At 42.3% G+C, this 19682-nt stretch overlaps 1 protein-coding gene and 1 long non-coding RNA gene across 2 annotated transcripts; one reads left to right on the top strand and one right to left on the bottom strand.

The window, feature by feature from the left end:
* Positions 1–2726: 2726 nt before the first annotated feature.
* On the top strand, positions 2727–19342 carry TOMM20 (translocase of outer mitochondrial membrane 20). Its single transcript, XM_053459129.1, has 5 exons — positions 2727–3022; positions 11248–11294; positions 12500–12581; positions 15764–15906; positions 19060–19342. Exons 1-5 carry the CDS (start codon positions 2896–2898, stop codon positions 19102–19104), a joined length of 444 nt encoding a protein of 147 aa, XP_053315104.1. The 5' UTR covers positions 2727–2895; the 3' UTR covers positions 19105–19342.
* Positions 4093–5033, bottom strand: LOC128483084 (uncharacterized). The gene is made up of 2 exons (XR_008351039.1): positions 4267–5033; positions 4093–4228 (listed from the first exon to the last, which is right to left on the bottom strand). It is a non-coding gene; the product is annotated as an uncharacterized LOC128483084 (long non-coding RNA).
* Positions 19343–19682: the final 340 nt, after the last annotated feature.

The following is a 19682-nucleotide window of genomic DNA, read 5'->3' as shown; positions in this document are numbered from 1 at the left end:
TTCCTATAGGGTCATCTTCAGGCTTTTTCTTTTTTTTCCTAAATTAATATTCAGATTTTGGGGGTCGTCTTATAATCAGGGTCGTCTTATAATTGAGCAAATACGGTATATCACTTGTGTGGGTACAGAAAATTACAGCTAAACACGAGCGCCGCAGAAATATTAAAACTGAAAGTCATGAAAGTTACAAAAAATAAAATCAGCCATTGTCACAAAGGGGACAATGATTTTAACCGCAACAAAACATTAAATTATTAGATACCTTTGTTCTAAGATTAGTGACAGGCAATTTTCTCAGGGCTTTATAATGGGAGATTATGCCACACACAAGATGGCCGCAGATCTTGAAGTGACATTTTGACTAATTTTGGCCTCCCTTCCTTCCAGTTCCTATTTAAACCTCCCAGTTTCCTATCATCCTTGCCCTCTGATGGTCTGACTATAGTACTGTCCTCAGTGCTCGTTATCCTCAGCTTGTTTACATTGATTCTCTGGTATCTTGACCTTGGCTTGTTATCCGTTGATCCTGACTCCTGGTATCCTGACCTTGGCTTGTTTGGACCACGTTACTGCTACCCTTGGGTTCTACCTGACTCCGGTGTCTCCGACCTTGCTGTGCGTGACAGTAGAGCCATTTCAGGATTTTTCTGTAAAAATATGTTGTCTGTTCTTATTAACCCACAGGCTGTTTTTAACACTTTTGCGGTGCTCCTGTTTAGCGGTAATTTTCTCCTCCCTCATTTAGTCAACCCACACGTTATATATTGTTTTTCCAGGACAAGAAGGCTTTCTTCAGATACAATTTTTTGATCATATCATCTAATTTCTTATAAAATAATGAAATATAAAATATTGAAAAAAACTTTCTCAATTTTATTTAAAAAATATTTTATACCCAATATTTGTATGTCTTTTTTTTTGTTGTTTTTTTTCTGTAAGTTATTGGGCAATAAGTACAAGTAGGGTTTTTTTTTGTTTTTTTTTTGCTATTTCAAAACCATTTTTTTCTGTACGCGATTCAGAGCGGTTCCCTACTTCGGGCTGAGGCTTCAATCAGATAAGTGACTCAGTTTGCTATTTATGTTGGAGCTCTGTAATGTCGGAGGAGTATGCGAGAGACTTGATGATCGATTAATTTGGGTGAGATCCTCTGTCGGAAAAGCGACATACCGGCTGTATATGGGGTGGATCTGGCTTGCAACATTTTGTTTTAATTCAGCTTACTGAACTTGTTTGGATCTGCAAATTATTTTTGAGTTTATCCTCTAAATCTCTGTTATAGTAGAAGCTGGCATAATTCGCCAATTGTGTTCAAGGTACACAGGCATTGTCTGATTTTATCACCTTACTTATTGCCCGCGATATACGAGACGCATTAGCATGCCCCCCAACTGATTTAGGCGGGACAGTCCCGATTTTGGGTCTCTGTCCCTCCATCCCGCCTATCCTTTCCTCTGTCCCGCTTTGCAGGTGCATTGGAAGGGTAAGGCCAGGGCCTCACCTGGAAATTTCCCGGTGGGCCAGGCGGCCGTCAGATGAACATTCGAAACAGACGCTGAGCAGCTGCGAGCGGTATTGAAAGCCTCTTCAGGGCCGCTGGCGCCTAATGAAATTATAGGGGCTGGCGTGCACACACCGCCACCCCAACGGCCGTGCGTCAGCTCTTCGTCCCGCCCCTTTTAAGACGTGGGACGAAGTGCTGAGGCACGACCATAGGGCGGCGCAGTGCGTGCACGCCAGCCCCTTTAATTTCATGAATGCCGGCCTCCACTCGCTGCCCCCACCAGACACCAGGGAGTCAGAAGCAGTGGTAAATCTGGGGGGTGTGTTATATGGGAGACATAAGGCTTTTCTGGAGGCAGAGTGCCCCATGATATGCCTTTCAACCCCCTTTATGCCACTCTGCCTCCAGAAATGCCTTTTAACCCCCTATATGCCACTCTGCCTCCAGAAATTCCTTTTAACCCCCCTATATGCCACTCTGCCTCTAGAAATGCCTTTTAACCCCCTATATGCCACTCTGCCTCTAGAAATGCCTTTTAACCCCCTATATGCCACTCTGCCTCCAGATAAGCCTTATAGCCCCTATATACCACTCTGTCCTATGACATGCCTTTTAACCCTCTATATGCCATTTCTGTGTACGTGTATATGTGCGTGTAAGGGCAGTATATGTGTGTGTGAGGGCACTGTATGTGTATATGTGTGTTTATGGGCAGGTGTGTGTAAGGGCAGTGTATGTATAAATGTGTGTGTAAAGGCAGTGTATGTAAATATATGTGTGTAAAGGCAGTGTATGTGTGTTTATGGGCAGGTGTGTGCAAGGGTCCTGGGAGGGAGGCTAACATTAGCCTTTTTTACTTTAAAAAAATCTCTGCTGCTGTGGACTACTCTTCCAATGATGCTCAGCCAGCATTATGGTGGACACCTAGCTGGCTGAGAATCATAGGAATTTTAGTTCACAGCTAGCATCTGCAGCTTTACTGTTGCTGCACTTCCCATGACACTCAGCCAGCAAAAGTGGGACATTTGGGTAGTATGGTGTAGCATTCCACTGGGGAATATCTGCATAGCATTGATACTGAATGTTTGACTAAAACTGATTGATTCATTCACCCTGACGCAGGTCTGTTGTTTTTGTACAATATCAATAAAGTTTTCGCCAGGCCAGCGCGTTTCATCGGGAAGTTGGGCGCTACAAGATGAGGTCACACGAGGCGGTCTTTCTTTTATGACGCATCGGCAGTCCACGCTTCCCTTTAGCTTCAAGGGTAAAAGGGAAGGCTATTTTCTTCTATAAGATAGATAACTTTTCTCTGTCTATATGCATACGTATATTTTTAGTTTTTTTATATAAAGTTGTGTTTTAGGCGCGATTTCCGTAAAGAAAGAAGAATGGTCGTAGCTGCTAAGACAAGCGTTATAGCGGCTGGAGTATGTGGAGCCTTGTTTCTCGGCTACTGCATTTACTTTGATCGCAAGAGACGGAGTGACCCTGACTTCAAGAACAGATTGCGAGAGAGTATGGCACATTTATTTTTATTTTTTCTGTATATTTCTATGCCAAATGTAATGTCTATATATCTTTGAATATCGAAAAGGCATGAAGGGGCAATTATCTGTCAAGTGTATTATGTCCAGTGTGTTTAATTATTCAGTAGTATGGTCATGTACTGATTTAAAATAGCTGTGCAATATTTTAGTCAAGCATGCTTGTTGCTTAAAGACTTTTGCAAGCTTTGCATATGAAATACATTAGTTAAGGGATCATAATTTTGCCCTTGATGCTTAAATTAATGCTTTTCTTAGCTTTGGTTATTTTAACCCTTTCATGACCGTTTCCCCCATTTTGCACTTAATGACAAGAGCAGTTTTTGTGCATTTGCTGTGACTTCATTGCTCACTTACTCATTTAGTGCACCCCCCCACACACACACACACACACACACACACACACACACACACACACACACACACATATATATAATATAAATAATTTAAGGTTTTACATTTTTAACAAACCCATTTTATCCAAATATAGCATTCCAGCGCATGTTTTTTCCCTAGGTATGTTAAATTACTAAAACAACTTGTAATTTGTATGCAGGAGTACCCCATATGCATGGTTACTGCCTGTATGCCTTATACCCCCAGATATGCCACTCTGCCTCCCCAGATATGCCACATAACCCCCTATATGCCATTGTGCCCCTGATATGCCTTATACCCCTGATATGCCACTGTATTGCACTAACAGATGTGTCGTGAAAAGTGCAGGTATCACAAAGCGCTCACTGACCTCCAAATCAGGATAATAAATGCAATACTTTATTAATCTCTCATGCATAACATAGAATGAAACATCAATATATTACCAGATATTGTAGCATCACTCTCGTTGGAGGGACTCAACGGGAGGAACAACCTTTCTGGTGCATCACAGGCGAAAGCGCGTCCGCTTCAGCAGCCTGGAAAGTTTCCCCGTCTCCCCCCTTGAATCCCTGCTTTTTATATTCTATTATAGATAGTTGTTTACCAAACAATACTGGCATATATCCAGGATTACTTTCGCAACCGCTTCCTGCCGCGTCCTTCTCACTTTTGGCAAAAATAACTCCTTCAGTACTTTTCCAGTCATGAAAGAACGAGACCACATTACTTAACCCTTTCACTCCTCAAGCTCGTCTCATTCGTATCACAATCGGTCCTTGGTCTCGTTTTCTCAGGACTGGGCGCCATATGTCACCATTGGTGGACTAATATGACGAATACAATATGTTAACTGGATGGATTATCCACCCCAAAGCCTTAGTGGCAGACGTGGAATATCCCAGAAACAAATCGTACCAGTGATGCGAAGTTGCATCGGCAATCCTGGATCCTATTTTAACTAATTTTCCATCTACAATAGTTGTTTGAATAATATGTGCTTGTATACTCTTGATTAAGTATCATAGCTAACTGATGTAAATTAATGTCCCAATTGGGTACAGCTAAATATGATTGATTAAATGTCATATCATAACGCATATTACGATCTGATAACAATAAGTATGTCTGATTTTCCCACATTAAGACAGTAACATTTCGGAGACATCCTGAAAATGGTACCACCATCCCGGGAACCACCCGTGTATTAGTCACCACACAGATTTCCTGTGCAGCCACCTCCACTAATAATGTGTAGGTTAAGGGCAGGATAGTAAATTCACAAACATTCATCGTATGATTTAACAAACATGGTTCATATATCCTAGAATGTAGACGACATATTTTACCATCCGTTGTATCTTCACATGCACTTAGATCATGTGTTCGGTTGTTCCCATCTATATAATTTCCGTTTATATGTGGCATCCAATAATACTGATTACCTGCCCCCCCCAACAATAAAGGAACTACTACAAAACGACACATAGTTTGTATCTTGGTAACATTATAAACATGTACCAACCCAGTGCAGAGTGTATCATTACAAATCATCCTATCAGCTTCCACCTTGATCCAGGTGGTATTGGCTATGACAGCTTGAAATAAACACCTCCATAAATACTGCATATTTTGCTTCTGCTGAATCTAATAAATTGTCCGTAACGTACACACAGTCCAATTCACTATTTTTGTAAGATTAGTTTCACTTTCCCACACAAAATTGCCTGTTTGCTTTTGGAAACGTAACAGGAATGCATCCAATCGGACTTGCCCATGCCACAAATCCCAAACGGTGGGCATCCATCTTGCCTGTAATGTAAATGCATCCTGTATCCCCTTTCCCGCATTTCGTAATCTGGCTGCTAATGCCTCAATATCATAGCCATTCAATGTACCAGTTAGGGCTCCATACCCTCCCAAGACAGTGTCAAACCATGCTCGCCTTCTTCGAGCTGGACAAAACTCGGTGGCATCAAACGAAACAAATACACATATGGTAGTTTTTTTGTACATTCTGCCCCACTGGGACACAAGTGTGTGGTAGGCGCTTCAAATGTCCGGGATCACGCCGTGACATATTAATACCAACCAATACTACCCGGAAAATATAATGAGTTCGGTTAGTTATCTCAGAGGCGTTTCTGCAGCTTAGCACCCCCATCCCCGTAGTAGAGACATTGATATAGGCGCCACTAATCACTGGTGTACAGTTCTTTGACTGTAATAGTCGCTCTGTCACATTCTGATGTACCCATTCATGGGTTAAATTGCAACAACTCATATTTACTTCCAAGGAGACGATTAACCATTGGTTCTCCTCATAGGTCATGTAAATCGATCGATATCCGTGACCTCCAACCTTTCCCTGCGGGAGGCCCTAACCACAGTATAGCCCCCTTATTACTGACATTGGCCACTCGACATATTTGATTAGCTGGACATGTGAAGTTATCTTGCGTCCTTGGGAATGTTGATTTCTTCCAGCCATGATACATCAGTTTCATTACTCCTTTCCACTGGAATCCCCGACGTTACTGCCACGGCAACGTCCCACCAAACGACGCCAAGGAGTCCACTTAGTAGAAGAAGACACTGTAAGAAGGGACGACACATTACTCTCGTGAATAGCATTTCTCCTGAGGTACATACTCCCATCTCTCCACCCCAGGCCTCATGATCAGCAATGTTCGATCCTTTCCCACTGCTATCACCTCTGCTGGATTAGGGGGTCCCTGTTTGTTCTGAATCCAAATCTTTGCACCCACATTGGCTACATTAGAGGACTCAAAACCCTTCTGACCCCTAACTGTCAGTTCGGTTGGAGCCTTCCCCTCCTGAGCCAAGGACAAATTAATCGGTATCAATAGCATTTGGGCTATTCGTTCCCCCTTGGTAATTAGAATGGGCTCTGTACCAGTATTTAGTAACAAAACCTGTAATTCCCCCTGGAAATCAGAATCAATTACACCCCCAACTGTAATAAGGCCTTTTAATGCCAAGCTAGACCGAGTAGCTATTTGTCCATGATGTCCCTGTGGGATTTGACACCCTAATCCTGTTCGTATCTTAAATACCTTCCCCGGTGCTATTACCTGTGTCTCAACGGACCCCAAATCCAAACCTGCAGCTTCAGGCGTTGCCCGTTCAGGTATCCGCGCCTCTTCATGCGTTTTCCAGTAAATTACCGTATTTACAATATCGGTCCTCCGTATAGTGAGGTTTGGCATCAACATTCGCATTAAGGGCGTCATAGAATCTGTAATTGGCCTATTATTCAGGGTCTGTAGGGCAGCACTTAAATTATCCCGCCACTGGCCGAAATCTTTATCAGATCCATTTAACTTCTTCAAAGCCCCCTTCAGTAACCCATTCATCCTTTCCACCAAGCCTGCAGCCTGGGGATAGTAGGGCATATGATATACCCAACTGATATTATTATCCTGGGCACATTGCTTCACCTGTTTTCCGGTGAAATGAGTCCCATTATCCGTTTGTATTTGCAACGGAACTCCATAATATTGAGTTATTAACTCCACTGTACGTAATGTACTCCAATGCATTGCCGCTTTACCTGCTTGGGAATTAAACAAACGTTCAAGAGAATCAGTGGGAACATGCGCATCAACATAAAAAACAGTAGTTTCTGTATATTGAATCACCTCCTCCATCGCTTCCCACACCTCTTTTCCCCAAATTTCCTTCCCATGAATACAATTTCTGAAAATCCTTCCAATCTTTAGCTACGGTGGCAATAGCTCTACATACTTTCTGCTTGTTAACTCGTCCTTTTCTTTCCTTATATTTATTTTGTGCCACCTTTATTGCCACTTTTTCGGCTATATTCTGAAAATGTTCTAATTTATTTTTCATCAATCGCTGATTACACTCTAAAACTATTTGTTTTCCTTGTGACTCAAGCAGTTTTTGTTCTGCCTGATTCAACGTCTTCAATAGAAAATAATTCTGTTTACACTTGGTAAGATAGGCGGTGGTCAATATCCACACTTGTCTCCCTATCGCTGCCACATCACCTGCCTTAGCAGGGACCCTCTCGAGTACCTTTACAACATCGAGGGGTTCTACATCATCTGCCTTAGCAGGGACCCTCTCGAGTAACTTTACAACATCGAGGGGTTCTACATCACCTGCCTTAGCAGGGACCCTCTCGAGTAACTTTACAACATCGAGGGGTTCTACATCACCTGCCTTAGCAGGGACCCTCTCGAGTAACTTTACAACATCGAGGGGTTCTGCATCTTTTAGCTTACTCTCCCATGCTTCAACTAAGCCACTATGTACCAACTCGTGCGCTATAATATTATATGGAGCCTCGGTCCAGCCGAGGACTTCCACTTCTTTCTCATTCTTCTCTTTCTTGTGTTTTTAAACATGTTTGTTGCTTTTGGCAAAATGCCAAATTTCAAAACTTTACACAAGGGTGAGGCGTATTGCGATAACACTCCTCCCCAAATATCAGAATCCTATCTATCCCTTGCAAAAAAATTATCAACCTTAGAAAAATATGGCACAGTTCCAATAGGTTCAAATACTAACACATCCTCAACCCTTCAACATATATCTTACTGTTTTTCAATATCACATACAGATCCTTAAACGTATCAATTTGAACCCTACTAACTAATGGCTGAATTTAGACATGACTGGATCCGTTCTATGCTCCAAAAATATAATATTCTACTATTCAGACTCCCTGTGCACGGGGAATCCAATACAGAATACAGATGATAAATTTAAAACACAGATCCTGCCGTTTTCTAATCGGATTAGCATTAACTTGGGCATCCGACTCCTCTTCCCAATCAGAAGAGGAGAATCCCAGATATCTCCATCCCACGTTTCAGGATCCCAATCCACTGATGCCTTTGCTATACTTTTGTAAACCTTCTGTTTGTTTACCCTTCCCTTTCGTTTACAATATTTATTCTGCGCCACACTGACCGCAGCCTTCTCTGCCACATGTTGATAGTGCTCCAACTTATCCTTCAGCAGTCGAACGTTACATTCTAACATTACACTGCGACCCTCTGCCACTATCAACCTCTGTTCCATATCCGCATGAGCAGCCTGCAATTTACCATTTTGCTCATGCAGAACCCGATAGGCACTCAACAGCACCCAATTTCGTCTCCCCAGGGAGACTGCATCACCTGCCCGGGCAGGGACTGTCTCGAGGACCCGTACCACTTCAACAGGGTCCCCATTCTTGAGTTTCACATTCCACTGTTCTGCCAATCCTGAAGTTCGCAACTCCTGCGCAATAATCCCAAACGGTGAATCCGACCACCCCGGAATATCCACCGCCACCTTATTACTCTTATCTCGTTTTTTTAAACATTTTGGAACCTCCAATCAGGGGTGATTGTGTCTCCCGCAAGCCTACTCCACTCGCTCCGTGGACCCCAGTCACTCCCCGCGCACCAGTGACCCGTGCAATAGGGCTGCTTTCACTGGGAGCAGTAGAGTGATGTCTGGAATCTCACGACCTGGGCCTATTCTTACAGCGAGACACAATTTCAATACACTCCCTGTTCAGAGAAGCAATTATCCTGCCGGCTACGCCAATTAATGTATTGCACTAAGAGATGTGTCGTGAAAAGTGCAGGTATCACAAAGCGCTCACTGACCTCCAAATCAGGATAATAAATGCAATACTTTATTAATCTCTCATGCATAACATAGAATGAAACATCAATATATTACCAGATATTGTAGCATCACTCTCGTTGGAGGGACTCAACGGGAGGAACAACCTTTCTGGTGCATCACAGGCGAAAGCGCGTCCGCTTCAGCAGCCTGGAAAGTTTCCCCGTCTCCCCCCTTGAATCCCTGCTTTTTATATTCTATTATAGATAGTTGTTTACCAAACAATACTGGCATATATCCAGGATTACTTTCGCAACCGCTTCCTGCCGCGTCCTTCTCACTTTTGGCAAAAATAACTCCTTCAGTACTTTTCCAGTCATGAAAGAACGAGACCACATTACTTAACCCTTTCACTCCTCAAGCTCGTCTCATTCGTATCACAGCCACTCTGCACCTCCACCCCCGACATTAACCCCTCCGTGCTCCAGATTCCTTGGTGTCTAGTAGGGGCAGCCTGTGTATGTCTGCGCGATCCGCACACACAGACAAACCTCTGCTGCTGCTGCTGGCCGGTACTTCGGCCACGACACGCTGTGCTCCATCATAGAAGCCCCGGCGGAGAGTTGAGAATAGTAGCGGAGGATGTCTGTGCGCATTGCACAGATGCCCGCCGGCTGTCAGAGAGTAGGATCCGGGGGATCTGGATCTTTGTGTTATTATCCGACCTCTGTTTGGATTATAAGACAAGGGTTATTTTTCAGAAAAAAACCTTCTTATATTAGATAAAATCGATTCAACTAATCGATAATGAAAATCATTGCCAACGAATTTCATTATCAATTATTTATTTTGTTGTTGCAGCCCTAGAATCTAGTTAGGGGCATATTAGCCTGTCCCATCCAGCTGATTCCACAAGCGCTTTCCAAAGTTAGTGTACCAGAAAGAAAGCATTTTTCATATTCACTTTTCACCATGCTTATTTGGATATGTGAAGCAACAAAATAGGTCTAGATTTTTGGTCCGCAACAACCCCGAGTCCTGCAATACACCACATGCTTGTATAAGTCATGTTTCTCCGGCATTGTGGAGTCAAAACTGGAACATGCGCATTTAAATTTAACTTTTTTTTTTTTTTTTTTTTTATATGTATAGCAATCAGATCACTTGTCAGTGGCCTAAACTTGTCACTTACATTGATCAGGGAGACCAATCAATCAGCGACTTAAAGTGTCACTGAAAAGTGATCAATTACTTTCAATGCTGATGCGCTAAAGGAGCACAACATTGACTGATTTTTATTTTCATGTTTGTTGAAGCAATACAACATAAACCACACTTCTTTAGTGCTGCGCCACTTTGTACAGTACTGTAGTTAATCCCTTCATGACAAGGCTTATTTAACATCATGAAGATTCAAGCTTGTATATTTAACCATTATTTTTGGACACAATAAAACCCATATAATAAGACACATGCTAACGTCTTATGGTCACAGACACATTACAGTTACAGTAGAGACCTGCCATGGCGCTGCCTATCTTTTTCTATTATGAATCTGGCATTCTTTGCTTTCCAGCAGGGGCAGTGATGTGCCCATAGATATCACGTAATGTGTGTTATGTGACCCTGCTGGGTGTCTCACGACACTCTCTTTATTGTCTCCCTGCAAGAAAGCATCGGGTGCTATAGCATCCGTGGTCGGTTTCGTCTTAACCTCTTGTCTTTTTTTGACGTGTTTTGCAGATTTTTTTTTTAAGTTTTTGCTTGAGACAAAGCTAAGTGGAACAGCATCCCATCAGCAATACAAGCAAATGCTCTTGAGTGAATTTAGACATGGATAGGATAGACATAAAGGTATCATGGATCTGGCCAAAACTCCTTAAGATCCAAGTCTTTAAAAGAGGGGAAAAAATCACATAGATGGGCCACATGGTTGTGTGCCTTCCCTTTCTATATACAGTACATGTGCTACCATATTCTCTTACGAAGTGTGTATTTTAGGCATTATACCTGCAGTTAACTCTGTCCTGTTTTAAGTTACCAGTTTTAAATAAGTGTTGATCTAAAGAAGAACATTATAATTAATACGTTTAAATTTCAGATTTGTTTTTTCACTTTGCTCTAATATCCGTTTACTTTCCCTACTTGCCTCTTGTATGCAAAAATGCTTAATATTCATTTGAGTATTTTCCTCCATTTCTTTTTTTGCAGAGAGACGAAAACAAAAGCTTGCTAAAGAGAAAGCAGTGCTGTCAAAAGTATGTATTTTTTTTTTTTTTTTTTTTTTACTAATTCAAATATATATTAAATATATAAAGTGCTGATTTATAATATAGTTTGTACTAGAGGACTGCATTGGGATGTGGGTCCCCCAAAACTAAGGTGCGTCTTATACTTGGGGGGAAATACGGTAATTGTATTTATAGCCCTGTATGGCATGCCTTTCTAAAAAAAAAATAACCAGACCCTTTTGAAGGTTTCTAATGTATTTGATAACACCACCTCTCATGGAAGTGAATTCCATACCTTTTTATTGTCCTTACTGTAAAAAATCGATTCCTTTGTTTATGAAATCACCGCTCTTCCAGTCTCTCTTCCCTCTTAGGGAACTCTTAAACATGTTGTTAATGCCAGTGATGTCACAATGACATCACTTTGCTCAGTTTGTTTTTTTAATTATTGTATTTTAGTGATTTTTTTTTTTAATCAGTTTTGTTTTTCAGCATGGGAGGAGGGTGAGAAACATGGTTTCTCATTCTCCTCCCTGCGATTTCCCCCTTCACCGATCACACTGATCTCTATACAAGTCCCCACAGACTTGCATAGAGATCAGTGTCTGTGCCTCATTGGAGCAACCGGATATCCCTGCAGGGGATATCCTGTCCTCCGATGACCTTCCGTGTGATGTCGGCAGTGACGCGACCTGGAAGGGAATGCCCGATCGCGTGATCGGCATTTAAAAATGTAACAGTTTTCCGTCTTTCGTGCTGGAAGCGGTAACATCAGATCGAGCAGCAGAAGGCCAGCGATGTTGACTTCTGCTGTCAGGGGGGAGTCTAGGCTGTCCAACGACAGCCTGATCTCCCGTGCAGCAGCGTGATTACACACTGGCTTTCTCTAAAACTAATGATGGTGTTTCATCATTGTTAAAATTCTTATTTTGCTAGTTCTGCCCCTTCCACTTTCCACCCAGGGCTGTGATTGCTCAATAAGAGAACCTGTTTCTTAAAGCCCTGCATAAAACACCCAGGGATTAATATTTACTGGGGCAGTTGTGTTAATTGAGCCTATTGTTAACCCATTAGTCAAAGAAAAAACTGCCCTTTCCAATATCCTGTTTATATAAAAGCTCTTTCATTTTGTCAGTGTGTATATACTGTATGTAGACCCTTTACTTGCAAACAGCTGTTTGAACTCATACCTGGTATATGTGACTAATCATATATATTTTGTTTTCTCTTAGTTACCTGATCTAAAAGATGCTGAGTCTGTCCAGAAATTTTTCCTTGAAGAGATTCAACTTGGAGAAGAGCTACTGGCTCAAGGTTATCATCTAAGCTTAACTACGACATCTGTTATTAGTAGGGCTGCAACTAACGATTATTTTAATAATCGATTAGTTGGCCGATTATTTTTTCGATTAATCGATTAATCGGATAAAAAAAAACAATATGCAAATGTTTCGTTTATTTAAAATAATTTAATGAACTGGATGTTAAAAAACAACTTAAAATTTACATTAACATTCTTATTTTGTTATGATGTAATAAAAAACAATATTTTCAAAGTACAAGAACCCAAACACAATATTTATGCACTTTGCACCCAGCACTTTGCACCCAGCACTTTGCACCCAGCCCTGGCACTTTGCACCCAGCACCCAGCACTTTGCACCCAACACTGTGCCCCAGCCCTGGCACTTTGCACCCAGCACTTTGCCCCAGCCCTGGCACTTTGCACCCAGCACTTTGCACCCAGAACTTTGCACCCAGCCCTGGCACTTTGCACCCAGCACTTTGCAGTCAGCACTTTGCCCCAGCCCTGGCACTTTGCACCCGGCACTTTGCACCCAGCACTTTGCACTGTGCCCCTGCACCCAGTCTCCAACTCTGCCCTGCACCCAGCCCTGCCCCCACATTCTGCCCTGCACCCACTCTGCCCTGCACCCACTCTGCCCTGCACCCACACCCTGCCCCCCCACCCCCACTCTGCCCTGCACCCAGTCTCCCACTCTGCCCTGCACCCACCCACCCCCACTCTGCCCTGCACCCACACTCACACCCTGCATCCCATCCCCCACTCTGCCCTGCACCCAGTCTCCTGCCCTGCACCCACACCCTGCCCTGCATCCCCACCCCCACTCTGCCCTGCACCCAGTCTCCTACCCTGGCCTGCCCCCCCACCCCCACTCTGCCCTGCACCCCCACTCTCCCCTGCACCCACACTCACACCCTGCCCTGCATCCCCTGAAACCCCACCCCCACCTCGCCGTGGACCCCCACCCCCGTGAATCGCTCTGTGCGAATGGAGCCACTCGCACAGAGCCACTCGCACAGAGCGAATCGCTCTGTGCGAATGGAGCCACTCGCACAGAGCGAATCGCTCTGTGCGAATGGAGCCACTCGCACAGAGCGAATCGCTCTGTGCGAATGGAGCCACTCGCACAGAGCGAATCGCTCTGTGCGAATGGAGCCACTCGCACAGAGCGAATCGCTCTGTGCGAATGGAGCCACTCGCACAGAGCGAATCGCTCTGTGCGAATGGAGCCACTCGCACAGAGCGAATCGCTCTGTGCGAATGGAGCCACTCGCACAGAGCGAATCGCTCTGTGCGAATGGAGCCACTCGCACAGAGCGAATCGCTCTGTGCGAATGGAGCCACTCGCACAGAGCGAATCGCTCTGTGCGAATGGAGCCACTCGCACAGAGCGAATCGCTCTGTGCGAATGGAGCCACTCGCACAGAGCGATTCTCACATAGACATAAAGAATACTTACCTCCGCTACGGACTCGTTCCACTTCAAACTTTTAAAACTTTATTGAACTCGATTGAGGCGCGTCACATCCGTCACGTAGCTAGAAGGCGGAGACTGCAGAGCGTGTAGCAGAAGCGGGGAACGCTCGCGGAGGTAAGTAAAAGGAGCCGAGTGCTCCAACAACGAATCGATCATTCGATTAATCGATAACGGAAATCGTCGACAACGATTTCCGTTATCGATTATTATCGATTTTATCGATTCGTTGTTTCAGCCCTAGTTATTAGACTTAAATCTTGGTCATCTATGTACCCCAAGCCACACCAACCTACTTTTTCAGCTAATGGGTAACCCAATCTTGATGACAAAAGAAAACAAGCAAACATTTTTCTAGCTAACAGTTTTACAACTTATTGTGCCATTCTGAATACCTGCTGCCATTTTTATCAACTGCTTTATAGATCGGTTTGACGTTCTGCTGTAGTAGTATCTTCCCTGGTATAGTGAAATCCAGGCAGTGACATCATCGTACCAAATGTCTCCAAAGCAAGTGTCCAACATAACAGAAGAATACTTTTTTCAAACCCCAATTGCGATGTTACTGTGTTGCATAATAGTCTGCTATAAAACTGCACAGATATACAGGTTTGTTGTAGTACTTCTAGTACTTCTATGTAGTACTTCTATTATACAGATGCTGCATTCAACCGTGCAAGTCAATGGAGTCCAGCTTTCTAATCAGTGTGATTAGTAAAATAAATAAAAAAAATATAAATAAGAAAAAAAATAGTTAAACTGTAAAATGTAAAAATAATTTCCCACTGATGTCAAGTTCCCAAAAATGTAAAAAAAAAAAAAAAAAATTAAAAAAGGCAAAAATTTTTTTTTTATATACATTTGTGAGCAAGTCCTAAAATTAGCACATTAGCTTCAAACAATTCTTGCATGGAAAGTTAGAATACTGGCATGTTAAATGCCCATTGGGTGTCTTTTAAAAAAATAAATGAGTTGACAATGTCCCAATTAACACAGGGGGCAGGATGACTACATGTTGCTCTGTGGGATGTTCAAAGATCCAGATATTTTTTTAGAGACCAGCCCTGATCTGTGCTTCTCCACATATTTGTTACCTGCTTGGAGAGATCCTTGGTCTTCATGGTGCCACTTGCTCAGTGATGTTGCAGACTCTGGGGCCTTCCAGATCACGTGTGTGTGTGTGTGTGTATACTGATATCATGTGGAACTTACACCGCACACAGGTAGACTTTAACTAATTATTTGACTTCTGAAGCTAATTGGTTGCAACAGGTCTTATTTAGTGGCTTTAGAGCAAAGATGGTGCATACATATTCGTGCACCATCTTTCTGTTTTAATTTTTTTGATTTTTTTTTTTTTAACTTATTTTCTTTTTACTTACACAAAATTGTTCACATAGGTTATGTCCAATGCATGAAATTCAAATAGAAATACTTTTTAATTCCAGTTTGTAATGCAACAAAATAGGAAAACTGCCAGCAAATGCCAAGGGAGGGTAATCCTATATATGCCTTCTTGCAGTTGGTAATGGTTTGGGTTACTGGAAATATTTGTCACAGGATAAATTGTAATTGTATATGGCCTTCTCTTTTCCTGATGTGAACACCAAAGTAAAATAAGGAGTTCTAAACAAATGGGTTACATAAGCCATTAATATGGTAGGAGATAAGATTGGAGATGTGTATGTATGTGATGTGTTTGTTTCTTGTTCACAGGTGATTTTGAAAAAGGCGTTGATCATTTAACAAATGCTATTGCCGTATGCGGACAGCCCCAGCAGTTACTGCAGGTGTTGCAGCAGACACTTCCACCTCCTGTTTTCCAGATGCTCTTGACTAAATTACCAACAATTAGCCAAGTAAGTTCATGTAGTGGTCTACTGCATTGTACGTGTGTGTATTTATATATGTATATATGGAAATGAATGGGAGCACACGGAGTTTAAGATGCCAATCTGCAAAGGATTTTATTAGCACGTGTGATTCTGGCATTTTAAGCTCAATGTGTGCTCTCATTCATTTCGATATACACTATTGCAGTAATTGGAGACTGCATCAGGGTCCTGTGTATTGGTGAGTGTGGGATTCTCTACAGTAATGCATGTATATATAACATTTTATTTTTTCCATTCTTAAATGTTGATATTTGGATTAGTAAAAAAATGAACACCACAAACAATCTAAATAGTACAAAATATCACCCCCAAAGGTTTATCAAGTAGTAACATTGTTTCTTAAAATACAAAATATGTTATAACAAGCAATTAGTTTAATTTAGTTAATAAAATAAAGAAAATGCCAATACAAATTGTTTCAATCCAAGGTCCTGCAGTGCTTTTCCAAGCTTTATTATAAAAAAAAATACTTTAGAGCCCTATTTCTGCTCATAAGAAAACCTGTCCCCTTGTCCTTCCCACGTGTAGCACCTTCAAACAATGTCTCCCTTCTTGCAGTCTCCTTCCTAGTGTATTTCCAGTCTCTCCAAATATTGAGTAGTAGGTCCAATGGGACCACATTTTCAAGATGGCAGCTTCAGTTGGGAACAACCACTTAGTATGTGATGAGTAGGGGGAATGACGGTGGGTGGTATGCAAGGGGTTGCACAGAAAGCTGTCTGCTAGTTGGCCCTGTCTTTTAAGTGTGTAGCAAGACCATGGGCAGTGAGATGTTTTTGATGTGGGTATGAAAAGACATATGAGCTGAAGGTGGAAAAGTGCTTTGTGAGTTGGAAGAAGGGCGGACATGAGAGTGGATAAGTAGAAGAGATGGACAAAAGAGAGCTGAGATGTAGCATGATCTGGAGAAAACCTGATCAAGCGAGTGCCCCTAGGTGTGTGTGTAGGAAAATGGGTCCACTACGAAAAGCCAGAAGAGGAGGTTGGGGATAAGGATTTGGAGCTGGCAGAGGTGTTGGACATGTGAAAAGGAATGTTGTTTGCCCGGAATAGGGCAAACAACATAGGGTAGGACTTTGTGGGCGATCTTTCACTGTGATGTGGAGAGAGAAGAAAAGATTGAATGTCCAAAAAACAGAATGAGGAAGGAAGACTTGGTATATGCTGAAATTGTGGGACGGTGTAGTAATGTGTTGCAGGCTTTTAGGACTGTAGGAGAGAGAGCATTAAAGTACTGTTAGTTGACAGGGCAGTAAGAGGGCAGAGAGAGAGAGCGAGAACATGAAATATAACAAATGTAAACTAAGTAGAGACAGGCATGACATACATTTCGTCAGGTAAAAACGGGTGGAAAAATACCATATAGCCTAGAAAAGCCCATACTGGTCTGTCTTGGTCTTTCTGTGCTTTATAACCAAAAGTAATGGGTAAATCTGGCTGAGAAAATAATACATCTGGGGCGTTCAATGTGCGGCCTGCAGTGTGTGCAAGCCGGCCGCCTAATAAAACCTCACGGCCGCACCACGGGAACGTGGCAGTGCCTCGGTGAGGCTCTTCGTCCCGCCCCTTTCAAGACGTGCGGGCTCACAGAAGAGTTCCCCCCGACAGGGAGATGATTGTCACGTTGGAGGAGAGCAGGAAAAAAAGAAAAGCGAAAATCTTAAGTATAAACCAAAAAAAAAAAAAATAAAAAAAAAAATTGGGGGTTCAAGGAAAGTGGACCTATATTTAAGGGGGGTGGAATTCCATTGGGGTATTAAAACTTACATACAAAAGGGGATGGCTGGGTTTTGAAATTACAAAATCAATATAAACGGGGGGGGTGGCTGGGGGTAATACACATGGCAGTGGGGGGCATCAATAGACGAGGGTGGTTGGGCATCACAAATTAATACTAAAGGGGGCATCACATTAACCACTATAAAAGGGGTAGGGGCATCAATACACAAGGGAGGAGGGTTGGCTGGGGCAAAACATAAATCAATACACATGGGTGTGGTGGCATAAATGCACAAAGGGGGGCAATACACAAGGTTGTGGAGCGGAACACATGAATCAATACTAAAGGGGGCATGGCTGGGGCATTAATACACAAGGGGCAAAAATATAAAAGGGGGTTAATGACAAAGCAGTGTAGTGGCTTTGCCTGTCCTGGTGTGTGTCTGTCTGGGTGTCGGTGTGGCAGTGCCTGTCCTGGTGTCTCATAATCGGGGGTCGTCTTATAATCAAATAGGCCTGACTGTGAGACTAAGATCCAGATCCCCCGCAGCAATGCATGGGACCTGGATCCTCCTGTCTGAATGGAGACCACTCTCCCCTTACATGAACAGCTAGTATGTCATTAAATGCAGAGTCATAAACCACAGTCAATATAAAAGACACTGGGGAAAAAAAAAAGTCTCCAATGCTTCAGTTATAACATAGCAGGCGTTTCGTTAGAGGCCCAAATGCGTTGGTGTAGGAAGTTGTCTGTACCAAAATGCATCCTATACTGGACTAGTGAAAATAATAGTTTTTGTTATAGAACTTGTTCAAGCCCTGGATATGAGCACATCTGGGTTTTTTTACGCACCACTGCTGCCTGGGTCAGCTTATTTTTTCCCCTCCAATCCAATTCCCTATGCCCTGCAAAACCCTAGGCAACCTATCACCTGGGTTTTTTGAGCCCTGCTACAGTAGTATCTCATACCTCCCAACATTTAAAAATGTGAAAGAGGGACACAAGCGATTGCACTTTACAATGCCGTGCATATTGTGATCTCGGGGTCACCCCTGTTGCTGTTTACTCCATGACCAGAGCAGATAAGATACCTCTTATTGTGCTTGTTTGCGGGGCTCGTGTCTATTATTGGGACATTGTGTAAATGTAACATAGTGTGTATTTATCAGTGTTCAAATATACCATTTCCCTTTTTCTTCTGTAATGAATTGTGTTGAAATGGTGCTGCAGAACTGTATCTTAAAATTGATAATAAATATGCTCAGTCATTTGAGTTACACTTAAATTCCTTCACCTGGCTTTCCACAAATACAGTATATTTTTCTAAAAATACTAGTTAAAAATTTTGCTTTATTCATGTATTTTACCATAACAGATGTTTTTTCTTGGTCTTGCAGAGAATTGTGAGTTCTCAGAACTTAACTGAAGATGATGTGGAGTAAGAAAATGGAAAAGTATCTCTGCTCTCATTTTGCGAAGGAACAATGTAAATGTTTTTGAGTGCAAATGAGTGCAAGGGTTTTGTTCTGCTCAAGTGGAGTTGATAAGAGTTGTGTTTAGTAAAATGTGTAAGTAACATACATTGGTTTAAAAAAATTTGAGCATCGTGTACATTTTTGTGTAGCCTCCACATGTAGAAAAATATCCTTTGAAGGAACAATAAAATCATCTTTGTGGGTTTTTTGTTTTTATGACACGTCAATCTCCCTTTGATTCTTGCATTACATATGTTAAAAAAACAGAACATCAGAACTATCTCTAACAGAGTAAACCTGGCATTTGCTGCAATATTTTTTGTATGTATATAGATATAGATACATATACATACACCAAAAGTAGTTACCGGCACTCATGGGACTTGTTTTAAATAATTCCACGAAACTCAGTTTTTCTGGTCAACGTTTCAGTCTTTTTATTTATAGACTTTCATCAGGACATGACAGAGGAAAAGTGTGTATAACATTTATACTATGTACCATTAAAAAGGTTAAATAGCAGAACCTTACCACACCTGTAGTGC

The sequence above is a fragment of the Spea bombifrons genome, chromosome 3, assembly GCF_027358695.1.
Source record: "Spea bombifrons isolate aSpeBom1 chromosome 3, aSpeBom1.2.pri, whole genome shotgun sequence".
Classification (NCBI taxonomy): domain Eukaryota; kingdom Metazoa; phylum Chordata; class Amphibia; order Anura; family Pelobatidae; genus Spea; species Spea bombifrons.
This window is presented reverse-complemented; position numbering and strand designations above follow the sequence as displayed.